The 17,598-nt window shown below is 40.6% G+C and overlaps 1 protein-coding gene across 3 annotated transcripts in view; it reads left to right on the top strand.

Moving 5' to 3' along the window:
- The window catches only part of dyrk1aa (dual-specificity tyrosine-(Y)-phosphorylation regulated kinase 1A, a), a 142,919-nt gene that overhangs the window by 76,704 nt on the left and 48,617 nt on the right, over positions 1-17,598 (top strand). For all 3 annotated transcript variants that reach the window (XM_068041192.1, XM_068041189.1, XM_068041190.1), the window contains exons 3-4: positions 4,729-4,928; positions 8,187-8,306. In XM_068041192.1, coding sequence (XP_067897293.1) covers positions 4,729-4,928; positions 8,187-8,306 — 320 coding nt within the window. The remainder of the gene's footprint in view (positions 1-4,728; positions 4,929-8,186; positions 8,307-17,598) is intronic.

Genomic DNA, 17,598 nt, shown 5'->3' with positions numbered 1-17,598 from the left:
TACACGTGTGCACCATATATTTTTTGGTACATTAAATTCTTGATTTTGGCCATAATGTTAGTGAAACCTATAAAAGCACATGCTCAAAAAAAGACTTATTGGAAGACCCAGGTAGTTTATATGATAAAATATACAAGAGGTACTCTGAATAACATACTCGCTGATTCCAAACTATGGACAGCCTTTAGTGCAACAAGCCATTTTACAAGTCAAAACTAGGGATGCAGACTGTTGTAAAACTACTTTTTGCAGAACTTTCACTGGATCAGGATGCTTGCTGTTGCAGCTTTCTTTTTTGGCTCCACATTCTCTTGGACCTGTCGCTGCTCTGAGGTAAGTGTGAGGTGGCAGTCTCAAGTTGGTTTTCTGAAAGAAATGGCTTTTGTGGAATGGGAAACTCTTCACCCAGCATTCATAGTGGCAGAGAAACCATTCTGCCTCTGGGTTAGAATTCTTGCATGACCGTATCCCAGGGATAGAGTGGTTTGTCTGGCACTATGGATGTTGGGTGAAGAACTCTTCTTTCGCAGCTTGTTACATAAACGGTGCAGCATCGTGCTGACCTCGCCAGCCTCCTAAATTTAAGGAGAGCGTGCAAACTGTGAGGGCCCCCAGAGCTGCCTCTATGTAATGTAATCAGCAACTGCTGACTGCTCGTTTTTCTGTATTGCTGCCTTTGTCTTTTGCTCAGTTGATGGTGTGTCTGCTTCTTTGAGGAGCTTTGCCTTTGGGGGTGTGAAGGTAGATGGCTGTTTTGATTCTAGTGTGATGTACAGGTTTGAGTCCCACTGATCAACAACATGCATTTATATAACACAGTAAAACGTCTCAAGGTGCTTTGTAGGAATGTACTCAAACTAAATTTGACACTGATATTAAAATATTTTGAACAATTGTATGCTAACTTGTAGTAGACTATAACTGGATATGAAACTCTCTTAAAAGGTCCAGCTCCTAGTAAAAGATCAGTCTTTCTTGGGCAGTATAAAGAGGTGTTGGGGCCGATTGAGGTTTTTAAGGGGTGCCTGAAAGAAGGAAAGAGAGGTTTGGGAATTTAGCATCTCAGGAATTGAAGGCATAAACCCCAATGGTGGAGCGATTAAAATAGAGGATGTGCAAGAGGCCAGAATTGGGTGAGGGCAGATATCTTGGAGGGTTGTTTGGCTGATGGTGGGGAGGGGCAAGGCCATGGAGCGATTTGAAAGTAAGGATGAGAATTTTAAAATGTCAGTCTTCCTGCAAACACCACCAGAAAACTGCAGTTTCACCATACATGCAGCAGTGTTTGCCCTCCCAAATGTTATCAATCTTTTCTACTATTTGCCTCTTGAAGATTCATTCTGCCGGCATAACCTGTCATTGCATTTTTTTTTGGTCCTGAGGCTGCTCTCATGCTGATAAGTAGAATCAGTTCATTACTAAAGTTACATTCTGCTCCAAGTGAGTGTGGTTTCAATTGAGGCTGCAAAACTGTTCAGTGAACAGAAGTAAACAGAACTGCCCTGCCTGAGAGGGTGGTAGAGGCAGGTTGCCTCACATCCTTTAAAAAGTACCTGGATGAGCACTTGGTACGTCATAACATTCAAGGCTATGGGCCAGGTGCTGGCAAATGGGATTAGGTAGACAGGTCAGGTGTTTTAATGCATCGGTGCAGACTCGATGGGCCAAAGGGCCTCTTCTGCACTTTATTATTCTGTGGGAGGGAAATGCTTTGCATTGTTGCAGCTCATCAGGTGTTGATCATTTCAGCAGGTTCTTAAAGATTGATGGAAATTTTTTTCCAGTACATAGACCAATTTAAAATGACAGCTGCCAAAAAGAAGATGGACTGTTGAGTTCAGTCCCTAAGCTGTAGTTTGCAAGATTCACTATGCCTAGAAGCTGAATGGAGGCTTTTCCAGTACTTCATAGAGGGTATTGAAGTGCTAGTCACTCTGGCTATCGATCCTGCACCTTCACTGGCAACAATTTACGCTGGTGCATGACACTGAAGCAAACTAGAGGGAGAGCACAGAAATGTAAAAATAAAAAGTTGGTCTTCAGTTTTATTGCTCTGTGAGCACTTGGGTGTCTGAAATTCCATAGTAGGAGAATCTGTAGCAAAATTTCACTTTTGTCTTGGGCATTGCTTGTGTTTGATCATCTCCAAAATGCAGAACAACTCAAATTTCTACCAACTAAAGCTGCAGTATGTTCACTGTTGATTTTGTACTTCAGTGATCAGAAGACCTTTGCATGTAGAAGTGCTTGCAGGTTAGTATTTCAGAGCAATACAATTGAAGACTAACTTTTTAAGTGTTTATTTACTCCCACTGGTTTGCTTTTGTCATTCAGAGCTTTATTTCATTGAGCTTTATTTTTCAGTTATCGTACAGAGTTTTATATAAATGCAATTATGTAGAAAACTTCTTATGGTACTTTTGTTGTGGTGGAAGCAGAAGAAAAGGTGAATTGAATGGACATTAAACCATGGAGGGAACTTCAGGGAAGAATATCAAAAGCTTGGCTGTAAAGATGAGATTTGAGAAAATGGAGAGCAGTGTGGTGGAGCACAGGGAGGGAGTTCCATCAATAAGGGTGAGGTGGCTGATTCTGCCACCAATGCTGAAGTAAAGGGAGAATAGGATGCACAAGAGACAGGATTTGAATAGTAGGGTTGCATCTCTAATGTAAAAGAATTAGCAAAGTTTACTTTTGTAAGGGTGATTCCTGAAGTCTTAACTTCTACGAAGTGGCTTTAGAGACTGGTGAGCAAGTTGTTTGGAGTGTTTCCTCAGGCATGTCGTAATGGCAAAGAAAACTATATTATGTAGTGCTTGGAAATATACAGTACTGCTGGTCTTTTGTACATTGTTTTAGAATGATGTCACCATGATTTCAGTGTAGTATTGTGAGCTTGCACAATTTTTTTTACTGTGCTTATTTGAACTGAGAACATCTAGGAGTACACATAGGGATTTTACTGGACAAAGCATTTTGCTATATGTTACAGTAGGGTAAAGTGCTGATAGTTAAGGTCTATTAATCATGGGCAAAGCAACAACTCGAGAGGTTAACTTAAGAGTATCACTGGCAGCGGTTTGGCTTAGGTATGTTTTTTAATAGATATAATGTGTTAAGCAAGTTCAGTGACAATACTGGTATATTCCATCTCTCAATTTTAAAGTATAACCGAGTTAGTCAGTTCTGTAGCATGTTTCCTCTAAAATGAATGCATGGAACAACTGGTTAATTACTTGGTAACTGCTGCTTATGTTTTGCATTAACTAGTTAAGTCAGGTGAGTTTACATCAATTAGCAGTCAAAACACTGAGCGTTTTCTATACATAAACAGTGTTGCTAAAAACAAGTTAATCTCTGGGCACAGAGGGGCAATATCCAACTACACGCAAGTTCGATACTCAACTGAGCAAATAGTTGGATATTGCCTTTGTGGTCATCTATGATTTGACTTGGCTTTTGCTGTACATGGTGTCACTAAATTCACTAAGATTGATCTGGCGGTGTTTTTTAAAAAAAATAAGTTGCATAATTTTTGTTGCCCTCAGACAGTTGAGTATTTGCTTTACACTGTGTAAATCTCTTGGATGAGCACCTGTATAGAAATATCCCACTGGTTACTGATACTGTTCTCAGGATCCAAACAAAGAAGCTAATTGTAACTTCATGGTACGGGTATCAATATTTGCCGAAATGAGGCAAGTGTCCAAAGCTAGTACAAAATCTCTTATGCAGAATCCAACATGAGTTCAGGGATGTCCGAGCTTATAGCCCATTGATCATTTCCAATGAACCCTGAATATTCTGGCCCACAAAACCGGAAATCATGAATTTCATGGCCCTTGCAGTTTGGAAGGGGCTGTTCTTAGTGTTGACTCATTGGGTAAATCCTAGTTGATAACTTCTCAGTTATAGATCGTTTAGATAGTTGATGAATTTTGCACTGGGATTACTTTTTCTGTCTAATTTTAATGTGTTTTTGTAAAATAAAAATCAACTTGTTATCAAAAGAATGTATTGCACAAAGAATCTCACTTGGGTTCTGTTTTGAAAAAAATCAACCTTTTTAAATAGATTGCAGCAGAGACGTGAATTTACACATTCTTGTGTTTTTGAGGGAAACAGATCTTCACATGCTCAACCGTGCATCGTAGATTGAGCGCAACATTTTCCATTAGGAGCTTGATAGTCGTTAAATATTCCTTATAAAGTAATGCAAAATTACTTTCTAATGTATTGGTTGCTTTTTGTTTTAGTTCTCGGCTTATTTTTTAAAAAATGTGGTCACTGTTTTCCCACAGTTAAGCTAAAAGGTAAAGGCCCAAAAGCTGTGCAGATTGGAACATTCCTGGTCTCTGCTGTATTACCTAGATAATAGGTGTGGCAGCTTTTGGTGCTCAACAAATGGCCTCAGCTTTTTTGGACTGAGAGGTTAGGGGAATACCATTGATGATTGTGACTCCTGTTGAAGAGTAAATTTGTGCAATTCTTGAATGAAAACTGGATTGGGTGCAGTTTTCATGGCCGCCAGAGTTGAATACTTGATGCCCAGGCTCAAACATGGAAAACTGCCTGAATCTGGTACTGGAGGGCTTCTGTGGATCTATACTCTAGGCTAAGTCCAGGGCTACAAGAAAGGTAACTTGGCTATTAGAACTAAAACTGATGAGCATGAAACAAAACAAATTTCTGATAACCTTATAGCCTTTCATGTCGTTCCTTCCTCAGGCGGAGAGACCTCAGCATGCAAACCTTCAACCGTTCGGCTTGCACCTTCATTTTCATTTCATGCTGCTGGCCTTCAAATGGCTACGCAGGTGCCTCATTCTCACCAGCAATACAGTGACCGTCACCAACAGACTATAAATGACCAGCAGGTGCCTGCATTATCCTACACTGACCAGCTTCAGCCAACTGTAACTAACCAGGTATGGATCCCAATTTGAGACCATGCACGACAGATCTGCTTCCACAACGTTCCACTTTAGTTTGAGTCCATTAGATTTATTGATGAACTAATATTTTTGAGGTCTTTGGTACATTCTTTCTGCTAGAGTTTTACAACCTGTTATATGTTTGGTAAAGGTATAGCCATGATTTTTCCATATGCTATGAAAGATCATATATGAACAAGATGCTTGAGTAGGTTTTTCATTAAAAACCATTGAAAGTGTGACGTGTGTGCAATTTTAGTTGGATATTTGTGCCTGCATCCTTTAATAATTAGTATTGTACTTTTTGGAATGTATGTTAACGCTCCAAAATTGATCTCCAATTTGCAACTTTGAAGATTTTGTGACGTTTACTATGTGAAAAGCTAATGCAGGCTGTAGTAACAAAAATTAGTTATTTGAATTTGATCATTACAAGTTCCCAGCAAGATTGCCAGTGAAAAGTCTGTGTAACATGGCAATACAGAAAGAATTAAGTTTACAAGCGCTTTTCAATCTCATACAGGTTTAGATAAATCATTTTAAAATCTAGACCACAAATGCTCATGTCCAAAAACAGGAGTCTATTGTGCTCTTGTCCTTCGAGGTGGTAGAGGTCGCGTGTTTGGAAGGTGCTGTCTAAGGAGCCTTGGTGCATTGCTGCAGTGCATCTTGTAGATGGTACACACTGCTGCCACTGTGCGTTGGTGGTGGAGGGAGTGAATGTTGTGCATGGTGCGCCAATCAAGCAGGCTGCTTTGTTCTGGATGGTGTCGAGCTTCTTGAGTGTTGGAGCTACACCCATCCAGGCAAGTGGAGAATATTCCATCACACTCCTGACTTGTGCCTTGTAGATGGTGGACAGGCTTTGGGGAGTCAGGAGGTGAGTTACTCGCCACAGGGTTCCTAGCCTCTGACCTGCTCTTGTAGCCACGGTATTTATATGGCTGCTCCAGTTCAGTTTCTGGTCAATGGTAGCCACTAGGTTGTTGATAGTGGGGGATTCAGCGATGGTAATGCCATTGAATGTCAAGGGGAGATGGTTAGATTTTCTCTTGTTGGAGATGGTCATTGCCTGGCACTTATGTGGTGCAAATGTTACTTGCAACTTTTCAGCCCAAGCCTGGATATTGTCCAGGTCTTGTTGCATTTCGACACGGACTGCTTCAGTATTTGAGGAGTCACGAATGGTGCTGAGGATTGTGCAATCATCAGCGAAAATCCCCACTTCTGACCTTATGATAGAAGGAAAGTCATTGATGAAGCAGCAGATGATGGTTGGGCCCAGGACACTACCCTGAGGAACTCTTGCAGTGATGTCCTGGAGCTCAGTTGTTTGACCTCCAGCAACCACAACCATCTTCCTTTGCGCTAGGTATGACTCCAATCAGCAGAGAATTTTCCCCCTGATTCCCATTGACTCCAGTTTTGCTAGGGTGACTTGATGCCATACTCTGTCAAATGCTGCCTTGCACTAAATTTTTGTGGTTCCATGGTTCCATTTCAAACAGGAATTTGCAATTCCATCTTTAGATTTTGGCATATATCAGAGCAATTTCTGTTGTAAGTTTCAATTATTTGTGGCCTGTGACCTACACCTTTAGAGTCGGTCATATCTTAATGGTTATATGGGCAGTAGGATGCATTGATCCCTATTCTGGCTACTGTTTGAGGTTCTTGAGTTGTGGTTGGATCAAACTGTAAAGAGGTTTTATTTTGGAGCATTTGCGGAGAAGCTAATTTAGAGTTGGTGACTTGGAGTGTATTAGATCTGTTTAGACCATAGGTGTTATTTCCAACAAGTGGCCTTCCCTTTTCCTGAACCAAGTGGGCCAGACTTTTGGGGTATGTGGAGGATGTATAGAATGAAAATGAAAAAGATTACCTACCACGTACAATGTTCATCAAGTTCGAATCTACTACTAAAAACATCTTTATTACTTGCCATCTTTCTGTCTTGCGGTTAAAACAGACTGGAGCCAACTTTTCGGTTTAGCTTTTAAATAGCACATGGAGAAATTTGTGTCTAAGGTCTCATATCTTCCAGCTTGATCTTCTGTATGATGATCAGGTTCAATTCTTCTGTATGTGGAATATGCTTCACTTAAAAGAATGAAGACTACCAGATAGTTTGTACATCTTTTTGCCCTTGTTATCTTTTTGATCCAGGAATACTTTAAGTTGGCTCTGTGTGTGGTAAGTATTCCAATCTCCAATATGGACAGCCTTCATTGCGATCAACACAGTTTTGTTTAAATCTAAAGCTTTCGCAAGGGATTTCTGTATCATAAAATGGTTTAGATTTTTAGTTTCTTCCCTTTAATTGTTCAAATGTGTACACAGCATTTATTGTTGCAAATTACAACATCAAAATACATTTAAGAAAACCCCCACTAGCACTCAGGATTTTATAACCGTCTTATCAGAATCAACGCTTTAAGACAGCAGATATCTGTAATGAGCCAACAGGCAGTGATGCTGGCCTCTTGGAAATTTATCATAACAGCAGCTCCCAACTGCTTTCATGTTCCCACATATGAGTGCATCTTTGTGGGTGGCTGGCGGTTAGGGGACAGCATCTGATTTTTTTTTTCCCCATAAAGTAGAAGAATGAATAGCATTAAAATGTGAATTTATTTTATCTTCTAAACTTATTTTCTAACTGAGCCGTTAGTGTGCAGTGGGTTTTTCAATTTGCATCTCTGCATTTATGGAAATTAGTAGCATTTAAAATACTTTGAAGAGTTTCACTTTTTACTATCACTTTTTCCTGATTTTTCATAGATCTTCAGCTTATGGTGCAACTTTTGCCAGTGTAGAGCACTTTTCCACTTTACACTGGTGTCGTCTAATGAAATTTAGTGAGCATTTTCAGGTTCATCTATCGACTAAAAAAAAGTGTTGGTTCTTTGATATCATCTTGAATATACTGCCCAGGATATTGCTTGAAGCAGATTCATGGTAACTTTCAAAAGGGAATTGGATAGATACTTGAAAAGAAAAATATTACAGGGCATTGGGGAAAGGAAGGAGAGTGAGACGAACTGCTTAACTCTCTGAAAAGCATTTTGAACAAATCACCTCCTTCTGTGATGTAAGATGTATGATTACAAAAAAGCCAGTTTGTTCATGTCCGTGATCAGTCTCTTCATTTTGTGATTATGCTGCATAAATTCTCTGACACAGTTATGTAATTATGTAGTGTCTTATGAGGAATGCTCTTTGAAATAATAAACTTGGTCCTATTTATTTCAGGTAATGCCTGATGTTGTCATGTTGCAGCGGCGAATGCCCCAAACTTTCCGCGACCCTATCACTGCTCCGCTGAGGAAACTCTCTGTAGATTTGATCAAAACGTACAAACACATTAATGAGGTAAAGCTCACAATTTTAAGCTGTTCTGTTATTGAACTATATGAAAACTCTATGAATTTCCTGCATTTGATGCACGATTTTGAAATTTTAGATACTTGTCTGAAATAATTTTACTTGTGATTTAAATCCATCCATAAATAACAATTTTCAGTTTGAAAGTGTTTGCTAATTTATTTTCACATAACTATGTTATTGAGAGTATTTTAAATTAGTGCAGTTCTTAGATCTCCTTCACCGTTCTAGGCTGTTGACTTCTTAGTCATCTGCAAATACAGTTGGTGGGTCTGCAATACCGACTACATTTGAATTGTTGTGTGCAGTGGTTTCTTGGGGCAGTTTAGGTATTGGAAACAGATTCTGATGGATCCTGACTCACTCAACAGCATTGTTAAATTTTAAGCATTGTCCAACTATGTGACTTTGATGGTAGGATGGCGACATGTCTTCAAGGATTGTGATGGGAGCATCTCCTAGTCTAGAATTTGACTGAAATGTTTTTCTGGTGGTTGAACTATGCTAATGAGAATTTCAGATATTCTAGAGCAAAGTTGTTGCTTTGTACTCGAAGGAACAAGATTATTTTTGTGGTTTTAGAGGCAGAACCTGGAATCTGATAGTGGGTCATATGGAGAAAGGAAGGGAGCAACACAGAAATTAAGTCAATTTGAGAGAGGCAGACAGTAGTAGAGGAATATACAGAAAGAAATGGAGAAAAAGTAAACGGGTGCAGAGAGAACGTGAAACAGTCTGAAACACTGAATAGAGAGATGATGAGGATGCAAAGAAACAGCAAATGGAACAGAGAAGGAATGATCAAATAAAAATAAGTTTGCTCGAGGCATACAGAAAAAGGGAAAGTGAGTGGCAGGTTACAGCAATAAGCATTTTTTTAAAAGTTTTTGTCTTTGCAAAGAATTCTAGACAGTGAGTAGTTACGAAGACATTCAAAAACATTTTCATTGTACATAGGGATTGGACAGGGGTCAGTGCGAAGCAGTCGAAGGTGAGTTTGGTTTGCATGTATGTAAATGCACAGAGTGTGGTAAATCAAGTTGTCAGCCATATGCATAAGTGTCCACATGGTATAGTGGCAGTAACAGACCTGGATCAAAGATAAGAGTGGGTTGGCGGGAACTTGGTAACTGAATAATTCTGTCTGTTATTGAGAAAAGGGAAGGGAAGAAAAATTTGGGAGGAGGGCAGTGTGGTAGAGATGGCACTATTGATCAAAGGAATTATTATTGTACTGGAGAGAGATTGTCGTTGAGGGGCCAAAGACACAGATTGTTTTGTTAGAGTTAAGGAACAATAGAGGAGCTGTTTGGTGACTGTGTCTACTATCGCCGGTCTTCTCAAACTGGGGTCTGCAGATCCCTGAGGTCCGTATTTTCCGTAGGTCCGCATAATCAAGTGAAGTGCAAGGTGGCTGTCACGTGCAGTGCAGAGTAGGCTGTCTGGCCTTGGAGTGGAGTGTGCAAGGTTTGACGCAGTCTGCTGAGAGAACTGGGCATGACATCTCACTGATATCTAAGAGAATAACTTTTCTTAGCATTATTAAAGCACTATTTGCATGCAGCACTTTCATATTGAGCATATCATATAGCACTGTAATTTAGCTGTTGTGGAGGGGCTGCTGTTTGTGGTGATTGATCCATTTGACAAGGGATCTTTCAAGCAAACATGTCACTGCTATAGGTCATCAAATAGTGGGAAGAAGATAGAAGTTCTGCAGGCAAATTATACAAAGATGCAATAATTACACAGCAGTGAAAATAGGGGACTTCAGTTATCTTAATACACCTAGGAAGTAACAGTGTAAAGGTAAGGAAGGGGAGGAATTTATGTAATGCAAACCGAGAACTTTCTTGATCAGTGTGGTTCCACCCCAATGATCATGAAAGCATTGCTGATTCTAGTTCTGTGGAATAAAGTGGAGCAAGTTATGGTCATTATGGCATAGAAGGTAGCCATTCAGCCCATTGAGTCTGCCGGCTCTCTGCAGAGAAATTCAGTCAGTCCCATTCCCCTGCTCTGTCCCCAGAGTAGTCTTAAGTTTTTGTCTCGAGCATCCATCCAGTCTCCTTTTCCGCCACCCTCATATGGAAGGAGCTCCAGGTCATTACCACTAACAGTGTTTATAAAAAGAGTTCTTCCTCACAGTTTTGCCCCCTGCATCTCTTGCCCAGACCTTGTATCTGTGTCCCCTAGTCCGTGTACGATTAGCAAGTGGGAGCAGCTTTTATTTGTCTACCTTATCTAAATCTGTTATGTACACGTCTATCAAATCTTCCCCCTATCTCCTTTGCCTTCAGGAGAACAATCCCAATTTCAACCTAAGCTTGCAGCTAAAATCTTTCATCTCTGGAACCATTCTGATAAATCACCTCTGCACCCTCTCAAGGACCCTCACATCCTTCCTAAAGTGTGGTGAGCAGAACTGGATGCAGTACTTGTTATGGCCTAACCAGAGCTATGTAAAGCTTCAGCCTAACTTCCCTGCTTTTGTACCCAAAACCCCTCTATGAAGCACATGATCCCTTGTGCTTTGCTATCTGCTCTCTATGTCCTGCCATCTTCTAAGATCTTTGCACATGAACCCCCAGATCCCTTTTGTTCATGCACATTTTTTTGGAACTGTGCCATGAAGTTGATATTGCCTTTCCTTATCCCTTCTGCCAAAATGCATAACCTCACACTTCTGTATTAAATTCCATCTGCCACTTGTCTGCCTATTCTGCTAGTCTGTCTATGCCCTGTTGCAGTCAATTGGTATCATCCCCACTGTTTGCCGCACCTCCAAGTTTAGTATCATTGGCAAATATTGAAATCTCACTCTTCCAATATCCAAGTCATTTATATATTTTTATAGTGTGTGTGTGTCTCTCATCATCCAAGGACCCTTGTTTTTTGTTATCCTGCTTTTCCATAGAACCATAGACAAGTTAGGGCACAGAAAAAGGCCATTTAGCCCATCGTGTTTGTGCTGGCAGAAAAAACCAGCTGCACATTCTAATCCCACTTCCAGCACCTGGTCTGTAGCCTTGCAGATGCAGGTCCAGGTACCTTTCAAATGAGTTGAGGGTTTCTGCCTCCGCCACCGATCCGGCCAGCGAATTCCAAACACCCACCAGCCACTGAGTGAAAAAGTTTCTCCTCATGTCCCCTTTTAATCCTTCTACCAATCTGTGTCTCCTGGTAAATGACGTCTCTGCTAGGTCCTTTTTACCCTATCTAGGCCCCTCATAATTTTGTACCCCTCAATTAAATCACCCCTCGGCTGCTTCTGTTGTAAGGAAAACAACCCTAGCCTATCCAGTCTTGCCTCATAGCTGCCATTTTCCAGCCCTGGCAATATTCTTGTAAATCTGCTCTGTACTCTAGAGCACGTGTCCTTCCTGTATTGTGGTGACCAGAACTGTACGCAATACTCTAGCTGTGGCCTAACCAACGTTTTATACAGTTCCAGCATTGCATCCCAGCTTCTGTATTGTATACTTTGGCAATAAAGGAAAGCATTCCATACGCTGCCTTGACCACTCTATCTACCTGTCCTGCCACCTTCAGGGACCTGTGGACATGCACTCCAAGGTGTGTGTCTTCCTCCATCCCTCTCAATATTACTCCATTTATTCTATACTCTCTTGCTTTGTTTGCCCTCCCCAAATGCATTACCTCTCACCTCTCCAGATTGAATTCCATTAGCCACTTTACTGCCCACTCAACTAAACCATTCTGGAGTCTGCAGCTATCCTCTTCACTATCAACTACATCACCAATTTTTGCATCATCTGCAGATTTCCCAATCGTGCCTCCCACATTGAAGTCCAAATCGTAAATATATACCACAAACAGCAAGGGACCCAACACGGAGTCCTGTGGAATGCCACTGGAAACTGCTTTCCATTTGCAAAACATCTGTCAACCATTACTTTCCTGTCACTGAGCCAATTTTGGATCCAACTCGCTGCATTCTCCTATATCCCATGGGCATTTGCTTTTCTGACCAGTCTACCTTGTGGGACCTTGTCAAATTCCTTACTAAAAGGCCCTGGCTAGATCCTCTTTCATTGAAGTTAACCCTCTTCGAATTTTGATCTGCTTTAGATTGTTCCTTGCTTTTCTCCATTGCTAAATTAAACCATACAATACAATGATCACTTTTACCCAGGTGTTCCCCCACAGACATTTGGTCCACTTGGCTGACCTTATTCTCCAGCAAAAGATCCAGCAATGCTTTCTTCCTATTTGGACCGAGGACATACTGGTGAAGGAAATTCTCCTGAACACATTTCAAGTTCATTCCCTTCCTTAGCCTTTAACGTTATTCCAATTGATATTTGGGCAATTGAAGTACCCCACTATCACTACTCTTGAGCCCTGCAGATTTGCTCGCTCTCGCACTCCCTGGCTATCTGTGCTTGTAACTCACCAGCCTTATTCACCACACTTTGTACATTTACATAGATATATTTTAAAACTATCTTTGCATTCCTTGCAATCTTTCTTGGTCTGCTCTAATCCACTGTAGTAATTCTTCCTTCTCTAGTATTATCCAGCACGTGCTCTATGCACATGATTCCTCTTTTCTTCTTTTATATGCTAATGCATATCCCCCTGTCAATTTAGTTTGAACCCTCCCCAACCACACTAGTGAACCTCCCCTTGAGGGCATTGGTCCCAGTCCTGTTGAAGTTTAACTTGCCCCTTTTGAACAGGTACCTCATGCCTAAGAACTGGTCCCACTGCCCCAAGAATCTGAAGCCCTCACTCCTGTACAATATTTCATGCCACGCATTTACCTCCCTATATTCCTATTTCTACTCTTACAAGCATGAGTGGCACATGTTTCAGGGAGAGAACTTGGGTAACAACGATCATATCAGGTTTGGAATAGTTATGGGAAAGGACAAGATACAAACAAGCATAACAATACTTAACTGGAAGAGGGCTAACTTTGAGTTGAAAAGGAATCTGACCCAATGGATTGGATCAATAAGTGATGGGCAAAACAGTAATTGAACAGTGGGAGGCCTTCAAAGAGGAGATATTTTGGGTACAGAATAGTAATAATCTTGTAGGGGAAGGGCAGGGCATCCAAAGCTCTCTGGTTGACTAAAGGTATAAAGATTAAAATAAGATAAAAGAAGGAGGCTTATTATGACAAATGCAAGGTTTGTGGTGCAGTCTAGTACTAAGCTGAATCTGGGAAGTAGAGAAGATTTAAAACAAGGAATGGGGTGGGGGGGTAAAGCGAGAGTATGAGAATAGATTAGTGGCTAACATAAAAGGGAATCCAAAAGTGTCTCAAACACATAAATCATAAAAAGATAATCCAAGGGACAGTGAGGCTGATTAGGGACCAAAATGGAGAACTAAATCGTGGGGGCAAGGGATCAAATTTGGGAAGATGTGGTAAATCAAAGAGTCGAGACAAGGCAAGAGAGAAAGGTATTAATATGGGAAAAGATGCACAGACCGTAACAGAAAGTGATAATGATTACAAATGACTATATCAGCAGATAAGGCTAGAGGTTACAAAAGTAAGACAAAACTAAAGCCTCGGTATCTGAACACACCAAGCATTTGAAACAAAACAGATTAATTGATAGCGCAAATAGAAATAAATAAGTACGCTCTGATAGCCATTGCAGAGACATGGCTGCAGGATGGCTAAGATTGGAGCCTGAATATTGAAGGTTACATGACATTTAGGAAGGACAATAAGCTAGGGAAGGGTGGAGGGGTGGCTCTGTTAATTAATGATGATGGTGTTAGCACAATAGAGAGGGATGACCTAAGTTCAGGAAATCAGGATGTAGCAGCTGTTTGGGTCAAGATGAGAAATGATGAAGGCACAAAGTCACTTGTGGGAGTGGTGTACAGTAACCAAATGGTATAAAGCAAGAAATAATGGGTGCTTGTCAGAAAGGTAATAATCATGGGGGATTTTAATCTGCATAAAGATTGGAAAATCAGATGGGCAAAGGTAGCCTAAGATGAGTACATAGAATGTTTTTGGGATAGTTTCTTATAGCACGTTCTGGAGACACCCAGAGAGTAGGCTGTACTTCACCTGGTATTGCGCAACGAGATGGGATTAATTAATGACCTCATAGTGAAGGCATCCCCTAAGCAGCAGCGATCATATGATTGAATTTTCCTTTCAGTTTGATGGAGAGAAGAGTCAGTCTACGACTAGTATTCTAAACTTAAATAAGGGCAATTATGAGGGCATGACAGCAGAGCTAGCTAAAGTGACCTGGCAAAATAGGTTACGGGATAGGTCAGTAGAGATGCAGTGGCAGACATTTAAGGGGATATTTCAGAATACACAGAATAGATACATTTCAATGAGAAAGAAAAATTCCAAGGATGGGACCTGACATCCGTGGTTAACTAAAACAGTGAAAGATAGTATCAAACTTAAAGATAAAGCATATAATTGTGTAAAGATGGGAGGCAGGTCAGAAGATTGGGCAGAATATAAAAAGCAGCAAAGAATGATCAAAAGTTGAATAAGGAGGGAAAAATCAATGTGAAAGAAAGCTGGCAAGAAATATAGCAGATAGCAAGAGTTTCTATAGATTTTTCAAAAAGTTGTTAAACTGAGCGTTGGTCCTATAGAAAGTGAGTACGGGGAATTAATAAGGAAAAATAAGGAGATGGCAGATGAATTGAACATGTATTTTGCCTCAGTCTTCACTTTTGAGGATACAGGTAACATCCCAGTATTAGCTGTAAATCAGGAAATGGGAGGGAGGAACTCAAGAAAATTACAATCACTGGGGAAGTGGTACTGAACAAATGGTTGGAGCAGTGGGCTGACAGGTCCCCAGGTTCTGATGGACTTCATCCTAGGGTGTTAAAAGAGGTGGCTAGTGAGATATTTGATGCATTGGTTTTAATTTTCCAAAATTCCCTGGATTTGGGGAAGGTTCCATTAGATTGGAAAATAGCCAATGGTAACATCTTTTATTCAAAACTGGAGAGAGACAGAATGCAGGAAACTACAGGCCAGTTAGCTTAACATATGTCATAGGGAAAATGTTAGAAGCTATTATTAAAAACATAGCAGGCCATGTAGAAAAATTCAAGGCGATCTGGCAGAGTCAACATGGTTGTGAAAGGGAAATCCTGTTTAAATTATTGGACTTCTTTGAAGCAGTAACATGTGCTGTGGATCAAGGGGAACCGTTGGATGTACTGTACTTAGATTTCCTGAAGGCATTTTAAGGTACCACATAAAAAGTTATTGCAGAAAATAAAAGCTCATGGTGTAGGGAGTAACATATCGGCATGGATGCAAGATTGGCTAGCTAACGTGAAAGAGAAGGCATAATGGGTCATTTTCTGGTTGGCAAGATGTAACGAATGGTGTGCCACAAGGATTAGCGCTGAGACCTCAACTTTTTACAATTTATATAAATGACTTGGATGAAGGGATGCTTGCCAAATTTGCTGATGGGCCAAGGATAGGTGGAAAATAAGTTGTGAAGAGGACATGAGGCTACAAATGGATATAGGTAAGTTAAGTGAACGGGCAAAGATGTGGCAAATGGAGTATAATGTGGGAAAATATGAAATTGTCCATTTTGGCAAGGAAGAATTAAAAAAAAAAAGCATATTATCTAAATGGTGAGAGATTGCAGAGCTTTGAGATGCAGAGGGATCTGAATGTCCTAGTGCATGAATCGCAAAAGGTTAGTATGCAGGTTGAGCAAGTAGTTAAGAAAGCTAATAGAATGTTATCATTTATTACTAGGGGAATTGAATAAGGAGGTTATGCTTCAGGGGTACAGGGCATTAATGAGACCAAATATGGAGTACTGTGTACAGTATTGGTCTCCTTATTTAAGGAATGATGTATATGTGTTGGAAGCAGTTTAGAGAAGGTTTACTAGACTAATATCTGGAATGGGCCGGTTGTCTTACGAGGAAAGTTTGGACAGGCTAGGCTTGTATATGCTGGAGTTTAGAAGACTAAGAGCTGACTTGATTGAAACATTAGATCCTGAGAGGTCTTGACAGGGTTGATGTGGAAAGGATGTTTTCCCCATGTAGGAAAATCTGGAACTAGGGGGTCACTGTTTTTTTAAAAAAAAAATAAGGTGTCGCCCATTTAAGACAGATGAGACATTTTTTTCTGTGTCGTGGGTCTTTGGAATTCACGTCCTCAAAAGGCAGTGGAAGCAGAGCCTTTGAATATTTTTAAGGCAGAGGTAGGTATCTTCCTGATGAGCAAGGAGATCGAAGGATATCAGGGGTAGGCGGGAATGTGGAATTGAGGTTACAATCCTATCAGCCATGATCTTATTGAATGGCAGAGCAGGCTCGAGGAGCTGGGGAAACATTTAGAGACAATAATCAGGGCCAAAATTAATTGGCATTTAGAAAAGTATGGGCTAATAAATGAAAGCCAGTACAGATTGAAGACACATTGTGTTCGAGTAACTTGATCAAGTTCTTTGAAGTAACAGAGGGTAGTGAGGTGGATGTGTTTGCACACTTGCAAAAGGCTTTTGACAAAGTACCACATCATAGACTTGTTAACAAATTTGAAGCCCATGGAATTAAAGGAACGGTGGCAGCATGGATACAAAATGGGCTGAAGGACAGCAAGCAGAGTATCATGGTTGCATTTTCAGACTGAAGGTAAGTATACAGTGGTGGTAGTCAGGGCTCAGTAATAGGACCACTGTTCTTTGACAAGTTAATGACCGAGACTTGGGTGTACAAGGCACTTGGGTATACATATCAATGTTTGCAGATACTACCATGTACACATGTAGTAAAGAATGAGGAGGATGTAAAAAGACTTCGGGGGGACTTAGACCCTGTAAAATGGGTAGACACATGGCAGATTCTCAAGGGGAAATAGAAATGGGCACCCACATCCCATGAAAGAATAAAAAGTCTAACGCAGTGAAATGAGAAGTGATCAACTTTGGTGTATGAATGAGGAGAGGCAATATGAACTAAATGGTAACATTTTGAAGGGGCAGGTGCAGGAACAGAGATCTGGAGCCTGTATAGGCACTGATCTTTGAGGTCATAGTCATTTACAGCGCAGAAGGAAGCAATTTGACCCATCCATTCATGGACCAGCTCTCCATTCAGTTCCACTCCCCTTTTCAATTCCTGATAGCCCTGCAAGTTTATTTCCTTCCAGTGGCCATCCAGTTTCCTTGAGAAGTAATTGATTTTTTCTGTCTTCTGCCTCCAACACCCTTGTAGGCAGCGAGTTCTAGGTCATTACCACCCACTGCATTAAAAAAAAGTTCTTCCTCATAAC

The sequence above is a fragment of the Heterodontus francisci genome, chromosome 10 (assembly GCF_036365525.1).
Source record: "Heterodontus francisci isolate sHetFra1 chromosome 10, sHetFra1.hap1, whole genome shotgun sequence".
NCBI lineage: Eukaryota > Metazoa > Chordata > Chondrichthyes > Heterodontiformes > Heterodontidae > Heterodontus > Heterodontus francisci.
The sequence above is the reverse complement of the archived record's forward strand: the minus strand, read 5'-3'. Positions and strand labels throughout refer to the sequence as shown.